General features: G+C 42.2%; 1 protein-coding gene across 3 annotated transcripts in view; it reads left to right on the forward strand.

The window, feature by feature from the left end:
• ZFAT (zinc finger and AT-hook domain containing) overlaps window positions 1-21364 on the forward strand; it is a 152795-nt gene that overhangs the window by 39811 nt on the left and 91620 nt on the right. For all 3 annotated transcript variants that reach the window (XM_043507309.1, XM_038389444.2, XM_038389445.2), the window contains exon 4: window positions 12118-12291. In XM_043507309.1, coding sequence (XP_043363244.1) covers window positions 12118-12291 — 174 coding nt within the window. The remainder of the gene's footprint in view (window positions 1-12117; window positions 12292-21364) is intronic.

Here is a 21364-nt window from a genome sequence, read left to right on the forward strand (position 1 = left end):
GATTAATGCAAGATCTGCTGCTAAGAAACAAAAAACAACACACAACATTATCAGTTATGAAGTACCTGATATATTCTGCATCCCTGAGACCTGGCTAGATAATCCTGCAAACACTATGCTAGCCCCCCTCATCTCCCCAAGGGTACTCAGCACACCACAGATACAGAGAAGCAGGTGGTACTGTATTCATCTTCTCTGCAAACATCAAAGATAGGAGAGATGCCTCAGTAAGACAACTTCATTCTGTTGACAGTGGAAACCAGAGCCAATGCCAACATAGATTTTGATGATTATTTACAGGCCACTACAGACATAAGGATACAGAAAAGTGCTCACTGACACTTTGTCAGTAATGGTGGTGAAATACCCCAGACTCGTTGTTCTGGGAGATTTTACCAATCAAATCGATATGGCTTCACTTTCTTCCCTAGGACTTTCACAGATTATCTCTGGTCCACCCCACACAGCTGGTGATTGCTTGGTCCTGATATTAGGCTTAGATATCAAGATAAAGAACATTACAACCTAGTCACTGTCTTATCAGACCATCACCTCATTAAGACAGTGGTCAGAAACCTTCCAGCACTCAGGCAACAATAAAGACCAATGATCCTGATTTGACTATGAAGGCTCATGGACTCCAACACATTCGAAAGCCTGCTAAAAGGACAACAGCACGCCACGCAGAGGACAAGGAGTCTGAGAATAGGTGAATCGTTGTCATTCTACACTGGCCTTGGCCATTGGCACACTTGCCTCTAAACAGTCCCTTCCTTCGCATCACCCACACAGAACTTCTTGATTTTCCGACAGTCTGCACTGGATGAAGAGAGGGTGTGGAAACTTGAGTGTTGATGGTAGAAAACAAAGGCCGATTTAGACAGGATGAAACATGATACATTCTTCAGAGCCTACGGTCAAGCTGTATTACCAGACAAAATACCTTCCTATGAGCCTCCCCTGGGGTTGCCAAATCCTACCTTAAGGTGCTGTCGAGGGTGGTAAATTGTTTCATCAATCCCGAGTGCCTACAACCTGCATCAGAGCCAAGCACCACACGCTGTGAAGAACTATCCTACTTTGCTGAAAAGATCACACATTTGGGAAGCCTTCTCAAACAGCATAGATTTGCTCCACCTGCACCCACCAACCCACAGCTCACCTGCATTTCCCAGAGTTCATGCATCAAGAAATTTTGAATACCCAAAAAGAGTCCCAACCCCAAATTTATGAATCTAGCTCATGCCCTTCTTTGCTTGTGAGAGAGAGAGAGAGAGAGAGTCATGAATACCTGGTGCCACTTCTGACCAAGATAAGCTATTCTTAAGCCAAAATAAGTGTCTATGCAGGAGGCTGTACCAGTTTAAATAAATCAGATTAAAATTCAATTTAAGTTAAACAGGTACAATTTTCTTATGTAGACAAGGGATAACATTTTCAAAGATTCTAAGTCACTTAGGAACCTAAATCATTTTTGAAAACTACTTGCTATCTTAAGTCACTTTGGTGCTTTTGAAAAGTTTACTCATGACTGTCGACAGATAATTCTCACTTCTCACTCAAAAAGTGTTTTATGCAAGTGTAATCCCATCGGTGTTTAGAGAGCTCGGCTCCTTTAAAACCTCATCCTGAGGCAGAGGAAGTGTTGGTTGCTCCAGGAAGAGGAAGTGCTGGTTGTTTCTGGGGGAGGAGAGTTGAGGTAGGGAGAGTGACAAGGGTAGGTATGTGTCTGTAGCTCCAAACAAGAGGCCTACAGCAAACAGGTCCTTCTCTGGCGAAGCAGCTGAGCCAGCCCAAAGCCCAGGAAGGCAGAGTGGTTGACCCGGGACTTCCTGGGACAGCAGCCAGGAGGAGCACTGTTCCAGGAAGGAATCACCTGAGATGGACAAACTGGAGCCAGACCCAGTATCCCATTTACCCAGAGCTGTACGGGGCTGTGAGTACTGGGTCTTGTGACTGCATTGGGAATAAGGAGGGAGGCTGTAGTTAGCTAAGTGGGGAGGTTGTCGCTCTCTGAGGGTTTGCAGATTGTGGCAGAAGAGGGCACCCAAGGGGTTTGCTGGGGAAAGTATCTTGGTGCCGAAGACGACTATGAGTGCCAAAGACTCACTGCCAGATGGGAACTCTCTAGGATTCCTGAACTCTGAGTCTAGATGCATAGGTCATTGTCTCTCCTTTTATATTGTGCCACTGGGCACATGGGTCTCCGTGTTGGTTGTAATCTTGTTTTATCGCCTCCCGCTCCATCCCTGTTGTTTTTCTCCATTCATCCCTCTGATTTGTGTGAGTGAGAGTGTGTGTGTGTGTGTGTGTGTGTGTTTAGTCCAGGGGGGTTAGAAAAGGACCCCTTGGGGTAGAAAGGAGTTTACCTGCTGTGTTTCTGCACGCGCCTTTTCTTGGCCAGAGTGGCCCTGCAGAGCAGACTCCATTTTGGTGACAAAGACGCTATAGCAGGTGTGGCCAAACTGTGGCTCGTCTTTTTACAGTTAAAGTGCAGCTCGCAGAGCCCCCCACGCACCCGACCCTATTCTCCACCTACCAGACTGGGTGCGGGGGAGCGGAGCTTGGGGCTTCAGCCCTCTGGCAGGGTGGTGGGACTAGGGGCTTTAGCCCTACTGGGAGCATTGGGGCAGATGCCCCATTCCCTGGCAGGCACCGCCCCGTGGGGCAGGTTGTGCACATCTTGCAGCTCTTGAATTCCTGAAGATTATTGCATGCGGCTCAGAGGGTCAGTAAGTTTGGCCGCTCCTGTGCTATACTTACTGATTGTAATTACTGATTTCACATAACATTTTTGCATGGCCAGTTTTGAAAATTTACAAGAGGAATTTCCCCTCCTCTTGGAGCAGTGCAACACCAGCATCCTGTAGAGGCCTCGTGGAATAAAGAAACCCTTTATGAATAGCACTCCGGCATGCCATTTAGGGACTGGTAGTGGTGCCTTGAGGATGCACCAGGCATACCTCCAATTAAGGCTGCACGTGGCAGCACCTCCAATTAGGGACTCTGTTCAACCATCCCAATTTTCTGATCAATCTAGTTTGAAATAACATTGAAAATATTGATACTTATGGATTTGACAGTAGCCTTCCTCATCACCACCAATGTGAACATTCCTTAGATGAGGTATAAAGATCTGGCACTGCATTCTATTACTTGTACAAGCACAACTGGGATTTAAAATGCCTGTCACTGGATAGGGAAGGTCAATTTATTAGTCTGTTTGACTCCAAGGGCCAGTTGTTCAGACTCACGGCGTGATGTGCCTTAGCAAGGGGGAGCTGAAGTGAGGACCTTCATTTAAATAAAGCTGTTATGAACAAGAAAACACTTTTTTGCTTATCATTTGGCAAAACTTTGTTTGGACCTTCTAAGCTGAATGCATTTCATTTTCTCTTAAATCAACTTAAACCCACTCATGAAGCTTCATTTATAATACACTTGGAGTAATATGGGATGAGGTGTCCTATTTGGAGAAAACAGAAAACACTGCTGCTAGAATGCATAAACTACAACAGTGAAGGCAGAGTTGTTTATTCCAATGAGAGAACTAAATTATTGCTGAGGTAATCTCATATTAAAGAGAGCCAGTATCCTCTCCCTAGTTAACTTCGAGACTGGCTGTCCATTGTAAAGCTGTTTCCCACACACCACCCCAGTATCCACGAAACAGGTCACTTCCATTTCAGATTTGTACGTGTGGAGGGTCTCAGAAAAAATAGGCATTAGTTATGTTTTGAAATTTTTTGTCATGCATTTTTGTCAGGTCTCAACTCAGAAATAGCATGGCCTTGGAAATTGAAATTGAGGTTTAGTCTAAAGATCTTGGCGGGATCATTCTCCACTCTTTAGTTCCTGACCTTGGGGACCCTGGAGCAATTGGAACTCCCATTAAAGTCAATGAGACTGTGCAAATGAGTGAGGATTGCTTATGTGAGTAAAGGCTGCAGGATGGGACATGAGAAGTTTTGTAGGACTTGGCTGAGACCAAACATTGTCTAGATACAGAAGTTTATCATATACACATTGTTTCAGGCTTGCCTCATCAATGATCACAACACTGATATTCAGCATTAACTGTAGCTTTTAAATTACTGATCCATCACATTTTACCTCTTACCAATTCTTGACCCCTAGTTGGATCTTTTTTGATGACAGCATTTCTATAGCATTTAACATATTCTAAGTACCTTTGCAAATACTTCGTCTAGTTCTGCAAGGTGGTGAGCATCCCCAGCTTCCACTGAATACAATGGGAATTGAGGTGCAAGACCTTGTTTGAGGCACTTGACACATTTCAGGATTGGGCCCACTATTGAGTAAAAGTTATTTTTCACTTTATAATTATTTCGTCATGTTTAGCTTTTAGCAGCCTGCTGCAACTTTTTTACATACTGCATTTAAAATGAGATTTTGATAAAGCACTATTGTTACCCTGAGAAATTCTATAAGAATTCTATATAGTATTAAATTGATCTACTCTATGCTGGTCTAAGTTAATTCTTTACTTCTGCACACCCATTTTTAAGACTGTCCTAATTTACGGAGGTTCAGAGGTGAACTGTCACCTTGATCACCTTGACTGATACGTCCTTCAGCCCTCATATAGATTGCGCGGATCACAACACATTTTCCATTTTTCTCGTATCCTGGCCTTCCTTCTCCATGTGCGGCCATATCTTTTCATGATAAAATCTTCCCGTCTCTTTGGAGGTTGGCTGAGTGGTTGTTTCAGTTCCTGTGGGCACCATTCAGTGACAGCTGCAGTCCATCGATTCAGTCTCACCTTATGCCTGGCCCATTGCATTTTACTGTGCTTGCTCTCACCATGTCCTGCACTCCACTCTGCTGTCTGATCACTTCACTGAGGATTCGGTCACAGATTGAAATTCCCAGAATTCTTCTTTACATTGCCCTCTCTGTGAAGACAGAGGAGCAGCAACTGTCTGTCGTCAGAACCCATGTTTCGCTGCCTTACAACATTGCTGGCAGTACTGTTGAAAAGGCTGGCGCATGTTGCCTTGTTGATTTTTTTCCTTGGAGGACATCCTTGATAGAATTGAATGCACACCAACCTGCTTTCTTTCTTCGTAAGAGTTCACGTTCCTGATCATGGCACATGTTAATTTCTTGGTCCAAATAGACCTATTACTCAGCTTCTTCTATTTGTTCTCCCTTGATTGTTGTTTGGACTTCTGGGAAGGTTTCAGACTGCATAAATGACCGCAGGTGAACTGTATATAACATAATGCATGTATTCTTCTTTGATCTTTTCTTGTGTATGAACTGAAGGAACTGCTGAGTTTCTTCAGACTACAATTATTGTATTTTTCCAATTAAAAACCTCTTTGAGTTCATTGCTTTCTTTCCGAATAGTGTTTGGTCACCTTCCTCACTTCCTATTCATTGATTGGAGCTTTATTGAATTTTGTACTATCTTGTCAAGCTATTTTAAATTCCTAACAGATTTCTGGTCACTGACTTACTGAATCTGTCAGTATTGTCCCATCTGTTAATTACATTTTTTTCCGGTTAGAAGACTAATATTTTTTCACTCTTATGTTAGCTATAGCCCACATTAATGCGTTGTGCTAGCTTTCTCCATCCTTTGTATCTAGACCTGAGTAGGAGCCCAGGGAAGGATTTGTGCCTCAGAGAGGAGACTGCATTTACTATATGAGCCTTAAACAGGGTGCAGCCGCTGTTCTCCATGCTCCCCAGCCTCCAGGGATTCTAGTGACAGATGTTTGACAGTTGTTGTGCTCAGCCCTTCCATGAACAGGATGGATCCTTACGCCCTCCCTTAGGGAGAGTTTTATTTAATGAATTTAGCTCTATAAAATGAGACCAAAATGGTGCCTTGCCTGAAAACCGAACCAGACAGATCAAATCAATAGTGAAACTCCACCATATGTAGCAGTAACTAATCAGATTTCACAGCATATGGAAAAGTTTCACCTTTCCTGAAAGTTACCCAATCAAGCGCTCAGTGGTTTGAGCATTGGCCTGCTAAACCCAGGGTTGTGAGTTCAATCCTTGAGGAGGCCATTTAGAAATCTGGGGCAAAAATTGGGGATCGGTCCTGCTTTGAGCAGGGGGTTGGACTAGATGACCTGAGGTCCCTTCCAACCCTGATATTCTGATTCTGTGACATTACTTCTGTAAAAGCCCCCCATAAGATGAAATTACAGGGACTTTGCATTGAATTGCAATGTGTCCAAAGATCTGAGGACATTTCAGCCCTACCCAGGCTTACTCCTACTGTTCTCTGACTCCGTGAAGGGGTTTAGGAATGAAGGGACCCTCTGCCTCAAACTTAGTAACAGCAGTGGCTCTGCAGCTGTGTTAGAGTAAGAGATGATTTGCTAATATCTTTGACCCTGTGTACAAGTGAGCTCCTCTCAGAGCAATGTATGATGATATTCTGCTATTGAACGAGACAAAAAGAGCATCTGACTGTAATAATTAATAATAAAAAGAGACATCTACATATATTGAAAAATAGGGGGAAACAATCACCTCTTTCAGTTATAATTATCGTAGGTATTACTTGTTGGCTGTGTAACCCTGTAAACTTTTGTGATTTTACAGTCACATTTTCACTTTTTTAAAATTCCCTCCCCTGGCCACTCTCTATAGCTGTATAAAAAGTGCGGAGGAAAACTGACTATACCAGGCAGAGGCCAGTGAAAATAACTATATACAAAATGGTTTAAAATGCACAAAGTAGGGTTGTCAAGCTATTAAAAAAATTAATCGCGATGTTAAACAATAATAGAATACCATTTATTTAAATATTTTTGGATATTTTCTACATTTTCAAATCTATTGATTTCAATTACAACACCGAATACAAAGTGTACAGTGCTCACTTTATATTTATTTTTTATTACAAATATTTGCATTATAAAAAAACAAAGGAAGTAGTATTTTTCAGTTTACCTAATACAAGTACTGTAGTGCAGTCTCTTTATCATGAAAGTTGAACTTACTTTTTTGTACATAATTCTACATTTGTAACTGCATTCAAAAATAAAACAATGTAAAACTTTAGAGCCTACAACTCCACTCAGTTCTGCTTCAGCTAATCTTTCAGACAAACAACTTTTGGTTACAATTTACTGGAGATAATACTGCCTGCTTCTTGTTTTCAGTGTCCTTTGAAAGTGAGAACAGGCGTTTGCATGGCGCTGTTGTAGCTGTTGTCTCAAGATATTTACATGCCAGATGCAGTAAAGATTCATATGTCCCTTCATGTTTCAACCCCAATTCCAGAGGACATGCATCCATGCTGATGACAGGTTCTGCTCGATAATGATCCAAAGCAGAGCGGACTGACGCATGGTCATTTTTATCATCTGAGTTAGATGCCGGCAGCAGAAGGTTGATTTTCTTTTCTTCGGGTTCTGTAGTGGAAGAGTGTTGCTCTCTTAAGACTTATGAAAGCATGCTCCACACCTTGTTCCTCTCAGATTTTGGACAGCACTTCAGATTCTTAAACCTTGGGTCGAGTGCTGTGGTTATTTTTGGAAATCTCACATTAGTACCTTCTTCACGTTTTGTCAAATCTGCTGTGAAAGTGTTCTTAAAATGAACATGTGCTGGATCATCATCTGAGTTTGCTATAACATGAAATATATGTCAAAATGCCAGTAAAACAGAACATGAGAGATACAATTCTGCCCCAATACAATTCAGTCACAAATTTAATTAACACATTATTTTTTTAACAAGTATCATCAGCATGGAAGCATGTCCCTTGGAAAGGTGGCCAAAGCATGAAGGGGCATGAAGGGAATGTTTAGCATATCTGGCAGGTACATATCTTGCAACACCAGCTACAAAAGTGCCATGAGAATGCCTGTTCTCACTTTCAGGTGACATTGAAATAAGAAGCAGGCAGCATTATCTCCCATAAATGTAAACAAACTTGTTTGTCTTAAGCAATTGGCTGAACAAGAAGTAGGACTGAGTGGACTTGTAGGCTTTCAAGTTTTACATTGTTTTGTTTTTGAGTGCAGTTTTGTAACCAAAAAAAAAAATCTACATTTGTAAATTACACTTTCACTGTATAGAGATTACACTACAGTACTTGTGGGAGGTGAATTGAAAAATACTATTTCTTTTTTTATCATTTTTACGGTGCAGATATTTGGAATAAAAATATGAAGTGAGCACTGTACACTTTGTATTCTGTGTTGTAATAGAAATCAATATATCTGAAAATGTAGAAAGATATCCATATACATTTAATACATTTAAATTAGTATTCTATTGTTTAACAGTGTGATTAATTGTGATTAATTTTTTTAGTTAATCGCGTGAGTTAACTGCGATTAATCAACAGCACTAGCACAAAGTAAATTTTAAAATGAAGACTTACCTTTCAGTTATCATAATCTTAGTTATTTGTAACCATAGTTCGTGGTGTGTGTGTGTGGGTGGCACCTATCATCATGGGGGTCCTGGTCCAGGGCTAGGGCTCCTAAGTGGTACTGCAATACAAATAATAATTAATAATAAAAATTCCACACAGAAGCCTGAATTTTAACTTCATGTCCCTTTAAATGTTTACTTTCTTTCAATAATAATAATAATTGTTTGGGTCACTTACCTTTTTGTTTCAGAGTAGCAGCCGTGTTAGTCTGTATTCGCAAAAAGAAAAGGAGTACTTGTGGCACCTTAGAGACTAACAAATTTATTAGAGCATAAGCTTTCGTGAGCTACAGCTCACTTCATCGGATGCATTTGGTGGAAAAAACAGAGGAGAGATTTATATACACACACACACACACACACACACACACACACACACACACAGAACATGAAACAATGGGTTTATCATACACACTGTAAGGAGAATGATCACTTAAGATAAGCCATCACCAGCAGCAGGGGGGGAAAGGAGGAAAACCTTTCATGGTGACAAGCAAGGTAGGCTAATTCCAGCAGTTAACAAGAATATCAGAGGAACAGTGGGGGATCATAGAATCATAGAATCATAGAATATCAGGGTTGGAAGGGACCCCAGAAGGTCATCTAGTCCAACCCCCTGCTCAAAGCAGGACCAAGTCCCAGTTAAATCATCCCAGCCAGGGCTTTGTCAAGCCTGACCTTAAAAACCTCTAAGGAAGGAGATTCTACCACCTCCCTAGGTAACGCATTCCAGTGTTTCACCACCCTCTTAGTGAAAAAGTTTTTCCTAATATCCAATCTAAACCTCCCCCATTGCAACTTGAGACCATTACTCCTCGTTCTGTCATCTGCTACCATTGAGAACAGTCTAGAGCCATCCTCTTTGAAACCCCCTTTCAGGTAGTTGAAAGCAGCTATCAAATCCCCCCTCATTCTTCTCTTCTGCAGACTAAACAATCCCAGCTCCCTCAGCCTCTCCTCATAAGTCATGTGCTCTAGACCCCTAATCATTTTCGTTGCCCTTCGTTGTACTCTTTCCAATTTATCCACATCCTTCCTGTAGTGTGGGGCCCAAAACTGGACACAGTACTCCAGATGAGGCCTCACCAGTGTCGAATAGAGGGGAACGATCACGTCCCTCGATCTGCTCGCTATGCCCCTACTTATACATCCCAAAATGCCATTGGCCTTCTTGGCAACAAGGGCACACTGCTGACTCATATCCAGCTTCTCGTCCACTGTCACCCCTAGGTCCTTTTCCGCAGAACTGCTGCCGAGCCATTCGGTCCCTAGTCTGTAGCGGTGCATTGGATTCTTCCATCCTAAGTGCAGGACCCTGCACTTATCCTTATTGAACCTCATTAGATTTCTTTTGGCCCAATCCTCCAATTTGTCTAGGGTGGGGTAGGAGGGAGAAATACCATGGGGAAATAGTTTTACTTTGTGTTTACCTTTTTGTGTGTGGCTTTTGATAAATAAAGCTTTAAGTAAAGTACCTTAAATTGCCAGAGAAGCATGAGTATTCTTGTGTAATCTTAAGTCTTGAGGTGTGGTTTAGGTTTATGTTTCTTTATGCATTTTTTTTTAAATAAAATATTTTCATATAATGAATGCAGTGAAGTAAACTGTCAGGGTTCCTTCCCCACTCTGAACTCTGGGATACGGATGTGGGGACCGGCATGCAAGATCCCTTAAACTTATTTTTACCAGCTTAGGTTAAAAACTTTCCCAAGGCACAAATTCCACCTTGTCCTTGAACAGTATGCTGCCACCACCAAGTGATTCTGACAAAGAATCAGGGAAAGGACCACTTGGAATTCTATTCCCCCAAGCCCTACACCCCCTTTCCTGGGGAAAGTAATATCGAGTAATATCCTCACCAGTTGGTACAGGTGTACAGAGACCCACACTTTGATTTTTCATTGTTCTTAAGATCAAATTTAGAATTGAAATTAGATGAAGGTTTCTAACCATCAGAGGAGTGAAGTTTTGGAATAGCCTTCCAAGGGAAGCAGTGGGGGCAAAAGATCTATCTGGCTTTAAGATTAAACTTGATAAGTTTATGGAGGAGATGGTATGATGGGATAATGTGATTTTGGTAATTAATTGATCTTTAAATATTCATGGTAAATGGGCCTAATCCCCTGTGATGGGATATTAGATGGGTGGGATCTGAGTTACCCAGGAAAGAATTTTCTATAGTATCTGGCTGGTCAGTCTTGCCCATATGCTTAGGGTTTAGCTGATCGCCATATTTGGGGTTGGGAAGGAATTTTCCTCCAGGGCAGATTGGAAGAGGCCCTGGAGGTTTTTCGCCTTCCTCTGTAGCATGGAGCACGGGTCACTTGATGGAGGCTTCTCTGTTCCTTGAAGTCTTTAAACCACGATTTGAGGACTTCAATAGCTCAGACATAGGTAATGTTTTTCGCAGTAGTGGGTGGGTGAGATTCTGTGGCCTTCGTTGTGCAGGAGGTCAGACTAGATGATCAGAATGGTCCCTTCTGACCTGAGTATCTATGAATCTATCCATCAGCTTCTTAAAATAAATTCTTATTTAAAAAAAAGATAAAAGAATCACCTCTGTAAAATCAGGATGGAAGATAACTTTACAGGGTAACAGAGATTCAAAACACAGAGGATTTCCCCTCCAGGCAAAACTTTAAAGTTACTAAAACAGGGATAAACCTCCCTCTTAGCACAGGGACAATTCACAAGTTAAAACAAAAGATACTCTAAGGCATTTCCTTGCTATTACTTACTATTTCTGTAATATTAGATGTATCATTTCAGTGGGAGCTGGATTATTTGCTTGGTCTCTCCCTTTGTCTCCGGGGAGGACACACACAGAGCACCAAACAAAGCCTCTCCCCTTCCCCCAGATTTGAAAGTGTCTTCTTTCCCCATTGGTCCTTCTGGTCAGGGGCCAACCAGGTTATCTGAGCTTCTTACCCCTTTACAGGTAAGGAGGGATTTTATGGTACCCCAGCTGTATATTTATGACACAAATGTTTGACTGTTCTGGGTCCAATATAAATAGTACCCGAAGAACCCATATTCCCTGGCAACCAATAAAGCTCTTCTCTTCTTTCAATGTATTTTTCTAAAGCAAACAAGTTAGCAGTGGAGGAGGACATTTTTTATACTGGCTGCTGACTGCACAGTTAATATCATGGCCAATAAGGGCCTGATCCAATAAGGGCTTGACTTTGATGGACAATGGATCAAGCCCTTGAGAAATTAAGCAAAGGTCATCAAGATAGTTATGCACAGAAAGGGAGAAATGGTCTTCAGCACCAATGAAAAAAACACATCAAGTTGCAGAACCCTTTTGGTGGAAAAAGTGCATCTGTGATTTAAGAATACACATGATTCCAAGAGGGACTTGTGCTCCTAAATCACTCGTGCTTTTGAAAATCCACCTTTTATTTTTAAATCTACTTTCCCTAATACATATATTCCTTATGCCACTCTACATATATTTTTATGCTGCCTGTTTTTTTTTTTTTTTGCATTACAATTGGCTAATGCATGGGGGAGGGGGAGATTGTCTTGAGGACTGATGCAACATTGCCCCATTTTTAAAAACAATTTTTTTTTTCTTCTACAAAGGCATTAAGTATCTCCCCATTCTTTCCAGGGTGTAAATATATAACAACATTTCACTTGTACATAGTTATGTTCTTTTTGATGTTTGCTCTTTAGGTAATGATTCTGACGTTGACCTTGACAGGAAGGAAGATGAGCGAGAAAAAACTCCGAAGAGGCCACGGATACAGAAAACGGAGAAGACTCTATCCGCAAAGGAAGGCGACCAGATTTCAGGAGCTAAAAATCCTATTATAAGTGTGGTTTTGACAGCACATGAAGCTATTCCAGGTAACCATAATTATTTACTACTATGTAATCAGATTTGTTTTTAGTTCCTGGGTATTATTTAATGCTTACAAAATATAAATAAAGTAATTGGAATAAGATTAATAAATGTTCAGAATATTTGTGATCTGAATATCAGCAATATTTAGCATCCTTTGGTCATTTCTTATAAAGGCGCTCTCCTCATCTGGCAGTTACATAACATTCAAAGCTGTCCTCAGATTTCTTTAAGGGTCTGATGTAAAGGTATGAAAGGGAGTTTGGGGACTTTGGAAAAATAGCTGAGTTTATATAGAGTAATAAAAGCACATAAAGGATACTAAAGAAGGAGCTGAAGATATGAATTATAAATCAATAGAAGAGTAGAAAACCACTCTTCTCCCCCCCCCATCAGGTCCTAAAAATATGATGCTGCTATTAATGTGTACAGCTACCTTAAATGACAGGTTCCAGAGTAGCAGGCATGTTAGTCTGTATTCGTAAAAAGAACAGGAGTACTTGTGGCACCTTAGAGACTAACAAATTTAATAGAGAATAAGCTTTTGTGAGCTACAGCTCACTTCATCGGATGCATAGAATGGAACATATAGTAAAATCTATCAATCCTAATCTAATCTAATCTATCTATACACACACATACAGATAAGTTAGAAGTTACCATACACACTGGGAGAAGCTAATTAATTAAGATGAGCTATTATCAGCAGGAGAAAAAAACTTTTATAGTGATAATCAAGATGGCCCATTAAGACAGTTGACAAGAAGGTGTGAGCATACTTAACTTAAGGAAATAGATTCAATATGTGTAATGACCCAGCCACTCCCAGTCTGTATTCAAACCCAAGTTAATGGTATCTAGTTTGCATATTAATTCAAGCTCAGCACTTTTTCCCTGGTGTCTGTTTTTGAAGCTTTTCTGTTGCAAAATTGCCACCCTTAGATCTTTTACTGAGTGGCCACAGAGGTTGAAGTGTTCTTCTACTGGTTTTTGAATGTTATGATTCTTGATGTCAGATTTGTGTCCATTTATTCTTTTGTGTAGAGACTGTCCAGTTTGGCCAATGTACATGGCCGAGGGGCATTTCTGGCACATGATGGCATATATCACGTTGGTAGATGTGCAGGTGAACGAGCCCCTGATAGCGTGGCTAATGTGATTAGGTCCTATGATGGTGTCTGTTGAATAAATATGTGGACAGATTTCAGAGTAGCAGCCATGTTAGTCTGTATTCGCAAAAAGAAAAGGAGTACTTGTGGCACCTTAGAGACTAACAAATTTATTAGAGCATAAGCTTTCGTGAGCTACAGCTCACTTCATCGGATGCATTCAGTGGACAAGGTTGGCATCAGGCTTTGTTGCAAGGATAGGTTCTTGGGTTAGTGTTTTTGTTGTGTAGTGTGTGGTTGCTGGTGAGTATTTGCTTCAGCTTGGGGGGCTGTCTGTAAGCGAGGATTGGTCTGTCTCCCAAGATCTGTGAGAGTGAGGGATCATTTTTCAGGATAGGTAGTTAATCTTTGATGATGCGCTGAAGAGGTTTTAGTTGGGGGCTGAAGGTTACTGGGAGTGGCTGGGTCATTACACGTATTGAATCTATTTTGTTAAGTATCCTCACACCTTCTTGTCAACTGTGTAAATGGGCCATCTTGACTATCACTACAGAAGTTTTTTTTTCTTCTGCTAATAATAGCTCATCTTAACTAATTAGCCTCTCACAGTTTGCATGGTAACTTAGATTCATAGATACTAAGGTCAGAAGGGACCATTCTGATCATCTAGTCTGACCTCCTGCACAACGCAGGCCACAGAATCTCACCCACCCACTCCTGTGAAAAACCTCTCACCTATGTCTGAGCTATTGAAGTCCTCAAATCGTGGTTTAAAGATTTCAAGGAGCAGAAAATCCTCCAGCAAGTGACCTCTGCCCCATGCCTCTTCCAATCTGCCCTGGAGGAAAATTCCTTCCCAACCCCAAATATGGCGATCAGCTAAACCCTGAGCATATGGGCAAGATTCACCAGCCAGATACCCAGGAAAGAATTTTCTGTAGTAACTCAGATCTCACCCCATCTAGCATCTCATCACAGGCCATTGGGCCTATTTACGATGAATATTTAAAGATCAATTAACTTGTGTGTGTGTGTGTGTGTGTATATAATCTTTCTATATGTTCCATTCTATGCATCCGATGAAGTGGGATGTAGCTCTCGAAAGCTTATGCTCTAATAAATTTGTTAGTCTCTAAGATGCCACAAGTACTCCTGTTCTTTTGGCAGCTACCTTAAATGTGAGTGCAAATCAGATATTTTCAAGCACATATGGTTAGTTAGGTATCTAATTGGACATTTATGCATACAGATAATGTACACATGCAGTATTTGAGTGTACAAATTAGGAGTGCAATAACAAATATTTTTATGACCCTCAGACAGCAGACACCACTCTCCAGCTGCCCAGCTCTGAAGGCATGCAGAAGTAAGGGTGGTAATACTGCAACCCACCTAAAATAAACTTGTGACCCCCCCAGCCCCCCGCAACTCCATTTTTGGATCGGACCCCCTATTTGAGAAACCCTGGTCTCCCCCATGAAAACTGTATAGTACAGGGTAAAAGTACACAAAAGACTAGAATTCATGGCGGGAGACCAGATTTCATGGTCCGTGACGCATTTTTCATGGCCGTGAATTTGGTAGAGCTCTAGATATGAATGTTAGGATTGTATACATAGGATTGTGGCTCTGTTTACATGCTTCGGGTTGTGTGAGAATATAGGACATATGGGAGAGAGAGAATGTAGGGATAAGAAAGAATAGGAAGGGAAAGTAGACTGTTACTGAATTGTGATTTTTATTGTACATATTGTCATTTTTCTTCACAACCCAGCTACTATAGTGAAGTGATTTTTGTGAGAGTTTTGGGTGTGTGTGTGTGTGTGTGTGTGTGTGTGTGTGTGTTTGTTTAAAGTAAATTTTAGGCTTCATATTTGCAGAGAAAACCCTGAAAAGGTGACACGAATATACCCTAATGGCTCAGAAGCAAATAAAACAAACCTAATATTTTATTATTTTTAAGCCAAATTTGTAATTTTGAGGTCTGACTACTGATTTTTTAAGGTTTGCAGTTGGCAATATTTTAAGTATGAAAAAATTAGGAAGAATGCAGAGTTAAAGAGAAGTGAAAGGAGAAGAAATTAGACTAAGGGAAAACATACTTTTAAAAAGATGGAAGCAGTGATGCCCAATATAGAAGGAAAGGAAAGAGGGACAGAAAAGGGAAAAGGTAAGTAAGAAAAGCAAGAGTGACTGACTGTTACTTTATTTTTATTTGATAATCTTTAATGCCAAAATTTTACAATAAATAAAAAGGCAAATGTTTGTTATACACATACATGATCCTTTGAATGATCCATAAAATTTTAACGTAACTTGCTTCAGCTTACCTGAGATGTTTACGTATAATATCCCCTAGATAGAAAGAGCTCAATAAATTGAAAGGAGTTATGGTAATATATTATTCTTCAGATAGATTTGAAGGTGTCATTTACATGAATAAAAATTAGCATTTGCATGAACCTGAAGGTCCTAGCTATAATATATGTAATAAAAATAGAATCACTGCCATTGGAGGCAATTGTGGATTATTATCCTTGCTCATGATCCTTACTCATTGTTAAAAGAAAAGGAGTACTTGTGGCACCTTAGAGACTAACAAATTTATTTGAGCATAAGCTTTCGTGAGCTACAGCTCACTTCATCGGATGCATTTGGTGGAAAATACAGTGGAGAGATTTTTATATACACACACACACAGAGAACATGAAACAATGGGTTTTATCATACACACTGTAAGGAGAGTGATCACTTAAGATGAGCCCTCACCAGCAGCAGGGGGGGGGAAAGGAGGAAAACCGTTCATGGTGACAAGCAAGGTAGGCTATTTCCAGCAGTTAACAAGAACATCTGAAGAACAGTGGGGGGTTGGGTGGTGGGGAGAAATAACATGGGGAAATAGTTTTACTTTGTGTAATGACTTATCCATTCCCAGTCTCTATTCAAGCCTAAGTTAATTGTATCCAGTTTGCAAATTAATTCCAATTCAGCAGTCTCTCGTTGGAGTCTGTTTTTGAAGCTTTTTTGTTGAAGTATAGCCACTCTTAGGTCTGTGATCGAGTGACCAGAGAGATTGAAGTGTTCTCCAACTGGTTTTTGAATGTTATAATTCTTGACGTCTGATTTGTGTCCATTCATTCTTTTACGTAGAGACTGTCCAGTTTGGCCAATGTACATGGCAGAGGGGCATTGCTGGCACATGATGGCATATATCACATTGGTAGATGCGCAGGTGAACGAGCCTCTGATAGTGTGGCTGATGTGATTAGGCCCTATGATGGTGTCCCCTGAATAGATATGTGGACAAAGTTGACAACAGGCTTTGTTGCAAGGATAGGTTCCTGGGTTAGTGGTTCTGTTGTGTGGTGTGTGGTTGCTGGTGAGTATTTGCTTCAGGTTGGGGGGCTGTCTGTAAGCAAGGACTGGCCTGTCTCCCAAGATCTGTGAGAGTGATGGGTCGTCCTTCAGGATGAGTTGTAGCTCCTTGATGATGCGTTGGAGAGGTTTTAGTTGGGGGCTGAAGGTGATGGCTAGTGGCGTTCTGTTATTTTCTTTGTTGGGCCTGTCCTGTAGTAGGTAACTTCTGGGTACTCTTCTGGCTCTGTCAATCTGTTTCTTCACTTCAGCAGGTGGGTATTGTAGTTGTAGGAATGCATGATAGAGATCTTGTAGGTGTTTGTCTCTGTCTGAGGGGTCGGAGCAAATGCGGTTATATCGTAGAGCTTGGCTGTAGACAATGGATCGTGTAGTATGGTCTGGATGAAAGCTAGAGGCATGTAGGTAGGAATAGCGATCAGTAGGTTTCCGATATAGGGTGGTGGTTATGTGACCATCGCGTATTAGCTTTGTTAAGCCTCACTCGTGATCTTACGATAGAACTCTCAAATGTGTGTCAAACATTTGAGAGTTCTATCCCAAGATCATGAGTGAGGCTTAATTTAATCTAGAAATCGCTGTCAGCCCCGGGCAGCGGGACTCTGGCTGTCAAGCATTTAAGAGTTTTGGCAGGTATTAGAAAGGTATTACATCTGTAACATTCACAGGAAAAATATTTCATTTGATAAAATTGTTTTACTTTATTTTTCTTACAGTGCATTACATTTATGGTCTTTCCTTCTATATTTTACTCCTGAGGGAATTATGCGCCAAAAATTAAAAATTATGCACACAATATTGTAAAATTCCGCAAATTTTATTTGTCAATAAATAAATGTGGCTCCAGCATGGCAGTAGGGAACACAGGCCACTGGCTGCATGGAGGTGGGAGATCACCCTAAAGCCCACCACCCCCAGTACAGGGACTCGGCAGTGAGCCTGCACCTGACAAGTGCAAGGGCTCGGCCTGCCCCAAAAACACTCCAGAGTCCTGCCCCTCTGTGCCAAGCGCACCAGGTGTGGGTAAGCAGGCTCAGCCCAGCAGGATCCAAGTGTGGAGGGGCTTAATTTGGCGGAATTCATATGTGGAGTGAGAAGTTTCTGTGTGGGGCAATCTGGGTGTGAGCAGCTCAGGGGAGATCTGGATGCACAGGGGCTCTTTTGGGGGTTCCGGGTGCAGGGGCAATGGGACTCTGCAGGGAATCTGGGTGATGGTGGTTGGGTTCAGCGGGGGGCGGAAGGGGTCTGGGTGTGGGGAGATGGGGCTTGGCGGGGGGGTCTGGATGTGAGGGTTTGGGGGGATCCGGGTGCTGGGGGAGTGGGGCTTGATTGGGTGGGGTTGCAGGTGCAGCTGGTTGGGGCTCAGTTGAGTGGGGGTCTGGGTGTGGGGGGCTTGTTGGATGGGTCCAGGTGTAGGGGGTAGGGATTGTCAGGGTGAGGGTTTGATGAGCCTGCTTATTGGGGGAACCCCAGCTGCTGCTGCTGAGGGGATGCTGCATGCCAGGATCCCGCTTTCCCCACGATTCCCCATCCCCTTTTTCTTCTCCATCCCCACTCTGATATTCCCCTCCCCCTGCCCTATTCCACCCTCCTTTCTTTCCCCACTGTCTCTCTTCCCCCCCTCCAACCCCTCACTTACCCATTCACCCCACCCCCTTGCCCAGTCCCACTGCGAGCACTCACTGTTCCACAGAAAATAGGAAGGCTCCCAAAACAGAGAAGTGGAACACAACTGGCAATAGGACTCAGGAGGCTGCGTTCAGCTGCAGAGTCAGCCTTCCAGCTGGGCAGCTCTGCTTTTGCGGGGAGCGGGGGAGAGGGGGGGCAGTGGAATGTAACCCCCCATGCCTCACCTCTGTTTGGGGGGTAATCCCCCCCAAATCTTGACACATGGCTTCCCTTCTCTCCCCCCCGCCCCCCAGCTTCCCTGCTGTTTTCTGCAGGTAAAAGCAGGAAATGTGTGGGGGTGTTTTCTGCTGTAGGCGCCGAGTCCCGCAGAATCCCCCCAGAAGTAAGTCACTGGCACGCATGTACACTTAGCCCAGCCCCAGGCTCCCAATGCAGGAACACATGCCCAACTTGCCTCCCCTGTCTCTGAGGCTGCTCCAGGCACGCTGGAACAGACGCACTGCTGGGGAAGATGCGCATGTCCCCCGGCAGCTCTTTTTTTGGTTTTCTGCACAGGGGGCCATATGAATCCCCCCAGGAGTAATAGTTGTCATTCATTTACGTTTCTGAGCTATTTTGATGTCTCTGTAAATTCTTAGGTCATTCCTTTTCTCATAAATGCTTTTATGTGTACAATACCATAAAGATGGCTTTTAAAGCCTTTCCTTTCATTTCTGGAGATCTTTCTTTAGTAGAAAGTTAGTTTATTGCTGCAGACTGTTGCTGAAGAATTACAAAAAATGTTTTTCCCCCTCTGCCTACATTATATCAGTGGTTCTCAACCTTTCCAGACTACTGTATCCCTTTCAGGAGTCAGCTTTGTCTTGCGTACCCCAAGTTCCATCTCACTTAAAAACTACTTGCTTACAAAATCAGACATAAAAATACAAAAGTATCACAGCACACTATTACTGAAAAATTGTTTACTTTCTCATTTTTACCATATAATTATACAATTAATTGATTGGAATGTAAATATTGTACTTGCATTTCAGTGTGATACTTGAGCTTATTTTTCACTTGTGAGACTTGTCTAAAGCCTGAGCCCCAGGCAGCGCGGCTGAATCATGTAATGTAGCTTTGCTGGGCCCCTGTGATGTGGAACCTCAGACATTTGCCCTACTTGCCATCCCCTAATGCTAGCCCTGCACTTGCGACTCCCCCCCCCCCCAAACCTGTCCCATGACACCACTTGGGGCTGCAAACCCCAGGTTGAGAAACACTATCTAGATGAGGTGATGTACCCCCTGGAAGACCTCTGAGTACTCCCAGGGGTACACATACCCCTGGTTGAGAAACACTGAATTAGATCATGTCAAGTTCAACACTGTTTAAGTGCTGTCACTGCAGCATTTTCATCAAGCATTAGCACTCTATAGCCACCTGTCATCTAAGCTGAGAACTTTGTATAGATACCCCTTTTTTCTTAATGTGCAGTGTTATAAAATCCTTGTTGAAGATGCTAGATAAGCTTTCTACCAGTTATAAAAATGGAAACTCAAGAATTAGTAGGTTTCAGAGTAGCAGCCGTGTTAGTCTGTATTCGCAAAAAAAGAAAAGGCTATAGCCCATGAAAGCTTATGCTCAAATAAATTTGTTAGTCTCTAAGGTGCCACAAGTACTCCTTTTCTTTTTTCAAGAATTAGTAGGGTTTCATCTATAGTTTTGAGAAAGTAATCATACTCATGGCTTTTCTAACTTTGAAATGCTACAGTGGCACAGCTACATCTTGTTACCCGGGGTTCTCTCAACCGAAAGCTCTTGGTAACTTTTACTCTGTGCGAGGTGGCGGCAGGAAATAAATCAGGGGAGACACGGCTGTCCGACCAGTAGATGGCTGGTAGAAACAGGACAACACAAGAATGCTTTCACTTAAAGCTAAACTTTACTTAGTCTCAAGCACTTACACACGTTCGCAAAAGGTTAGTAAAACACCCCCCAACCCTCGATAATTACCGAAGCTGAGTGTGGCTCTCGAATGGCACAGTGGCAGCCCATCTGCCGGTGGAGAACACAAGATGCATCCAGAGGGAGAGTCCAGTCCTGAAGAGTCCCACTACCTCAAACTTTCCGCCTTATTTATGCATTAGTAATAGAATGACGTGTCCCTTAAAGAAAACTTGTTAAGCAAGCCGTTTCAATGGTCAAGCAAGAGGTTCCTTCTGATTATTGATTAATCAGGTGTGGGTTTTTCCAGAGTTTGCAGCCTTTAGGCCCCAATAGACATTCCTGGGTCACATCCTGCTCTTCTAAAATGCATGTCTCAGCAACTTCAACACAATTCTTATCAGGAAGGATGCAGGGTTAAGCTGCCCTTTCTGTGGCACCCAAAACCCCTTCCCCTCCTTCCTTGGTCAAGCTGAGTTTGCTACATGGCCACTTCATGGCCTGCTGGCTTGGCTGCTTTTAGCAATAAACCATAGTGGTTTCAGGCACTTTACTGGTTTGCTGACATCTCCCCGTTCAATCTCTGCAGTTGTGTCAGTGTAATTCCTCAGTGTAGACACTACTTACAGTAGTGGGGAGGAGTTCTCCTGTCAACATAAGTAATTGCACCTCTCTCAGAGGTGGAAGAATTCTTCCATCAATTTAGCCCTGCTACACTGGGGTTAGGTTAGCTTAATACATTGCTCAGGGATGTGGATTTTTCACACCCCTGAGTGACATAGCTGGGTCAGCCTAACCTTTTAGTGTAAACCAGGCCTCAAACGGTGTGTCTCCTTTTTCTAATGCAAGATGCTTTCAAAATTGTTTTATTAGCTGTTCAATAAACTTTTATTCTGCACTATTTAGGATGCTGTTTTATATCGTGTGTACTGTAGAATATAGCTAAACTGATCTTTGACAATCCCTTTAGAACAGATCAGGGGAATTCTAATTTTCCTACAAGGACAGCTAGACAAGGTTTGATTAATTTTTCTTTCAT

This window comes from Dermochelys coriacea, chromosome 2, assembly GCF_009764565.3.
Source record: "Dermochelys coriacea isolate rDerCor1 chromosome 2, rDerCor1.pri.v4, whole genome shotgun sequence".
In the NCBI taxonomy this organism is placed as follows: Eukaryota; Metazoa; Chordata; order Testudines; family Dermochelyidae; genus Dermochelys; species Dermochelys coriacea.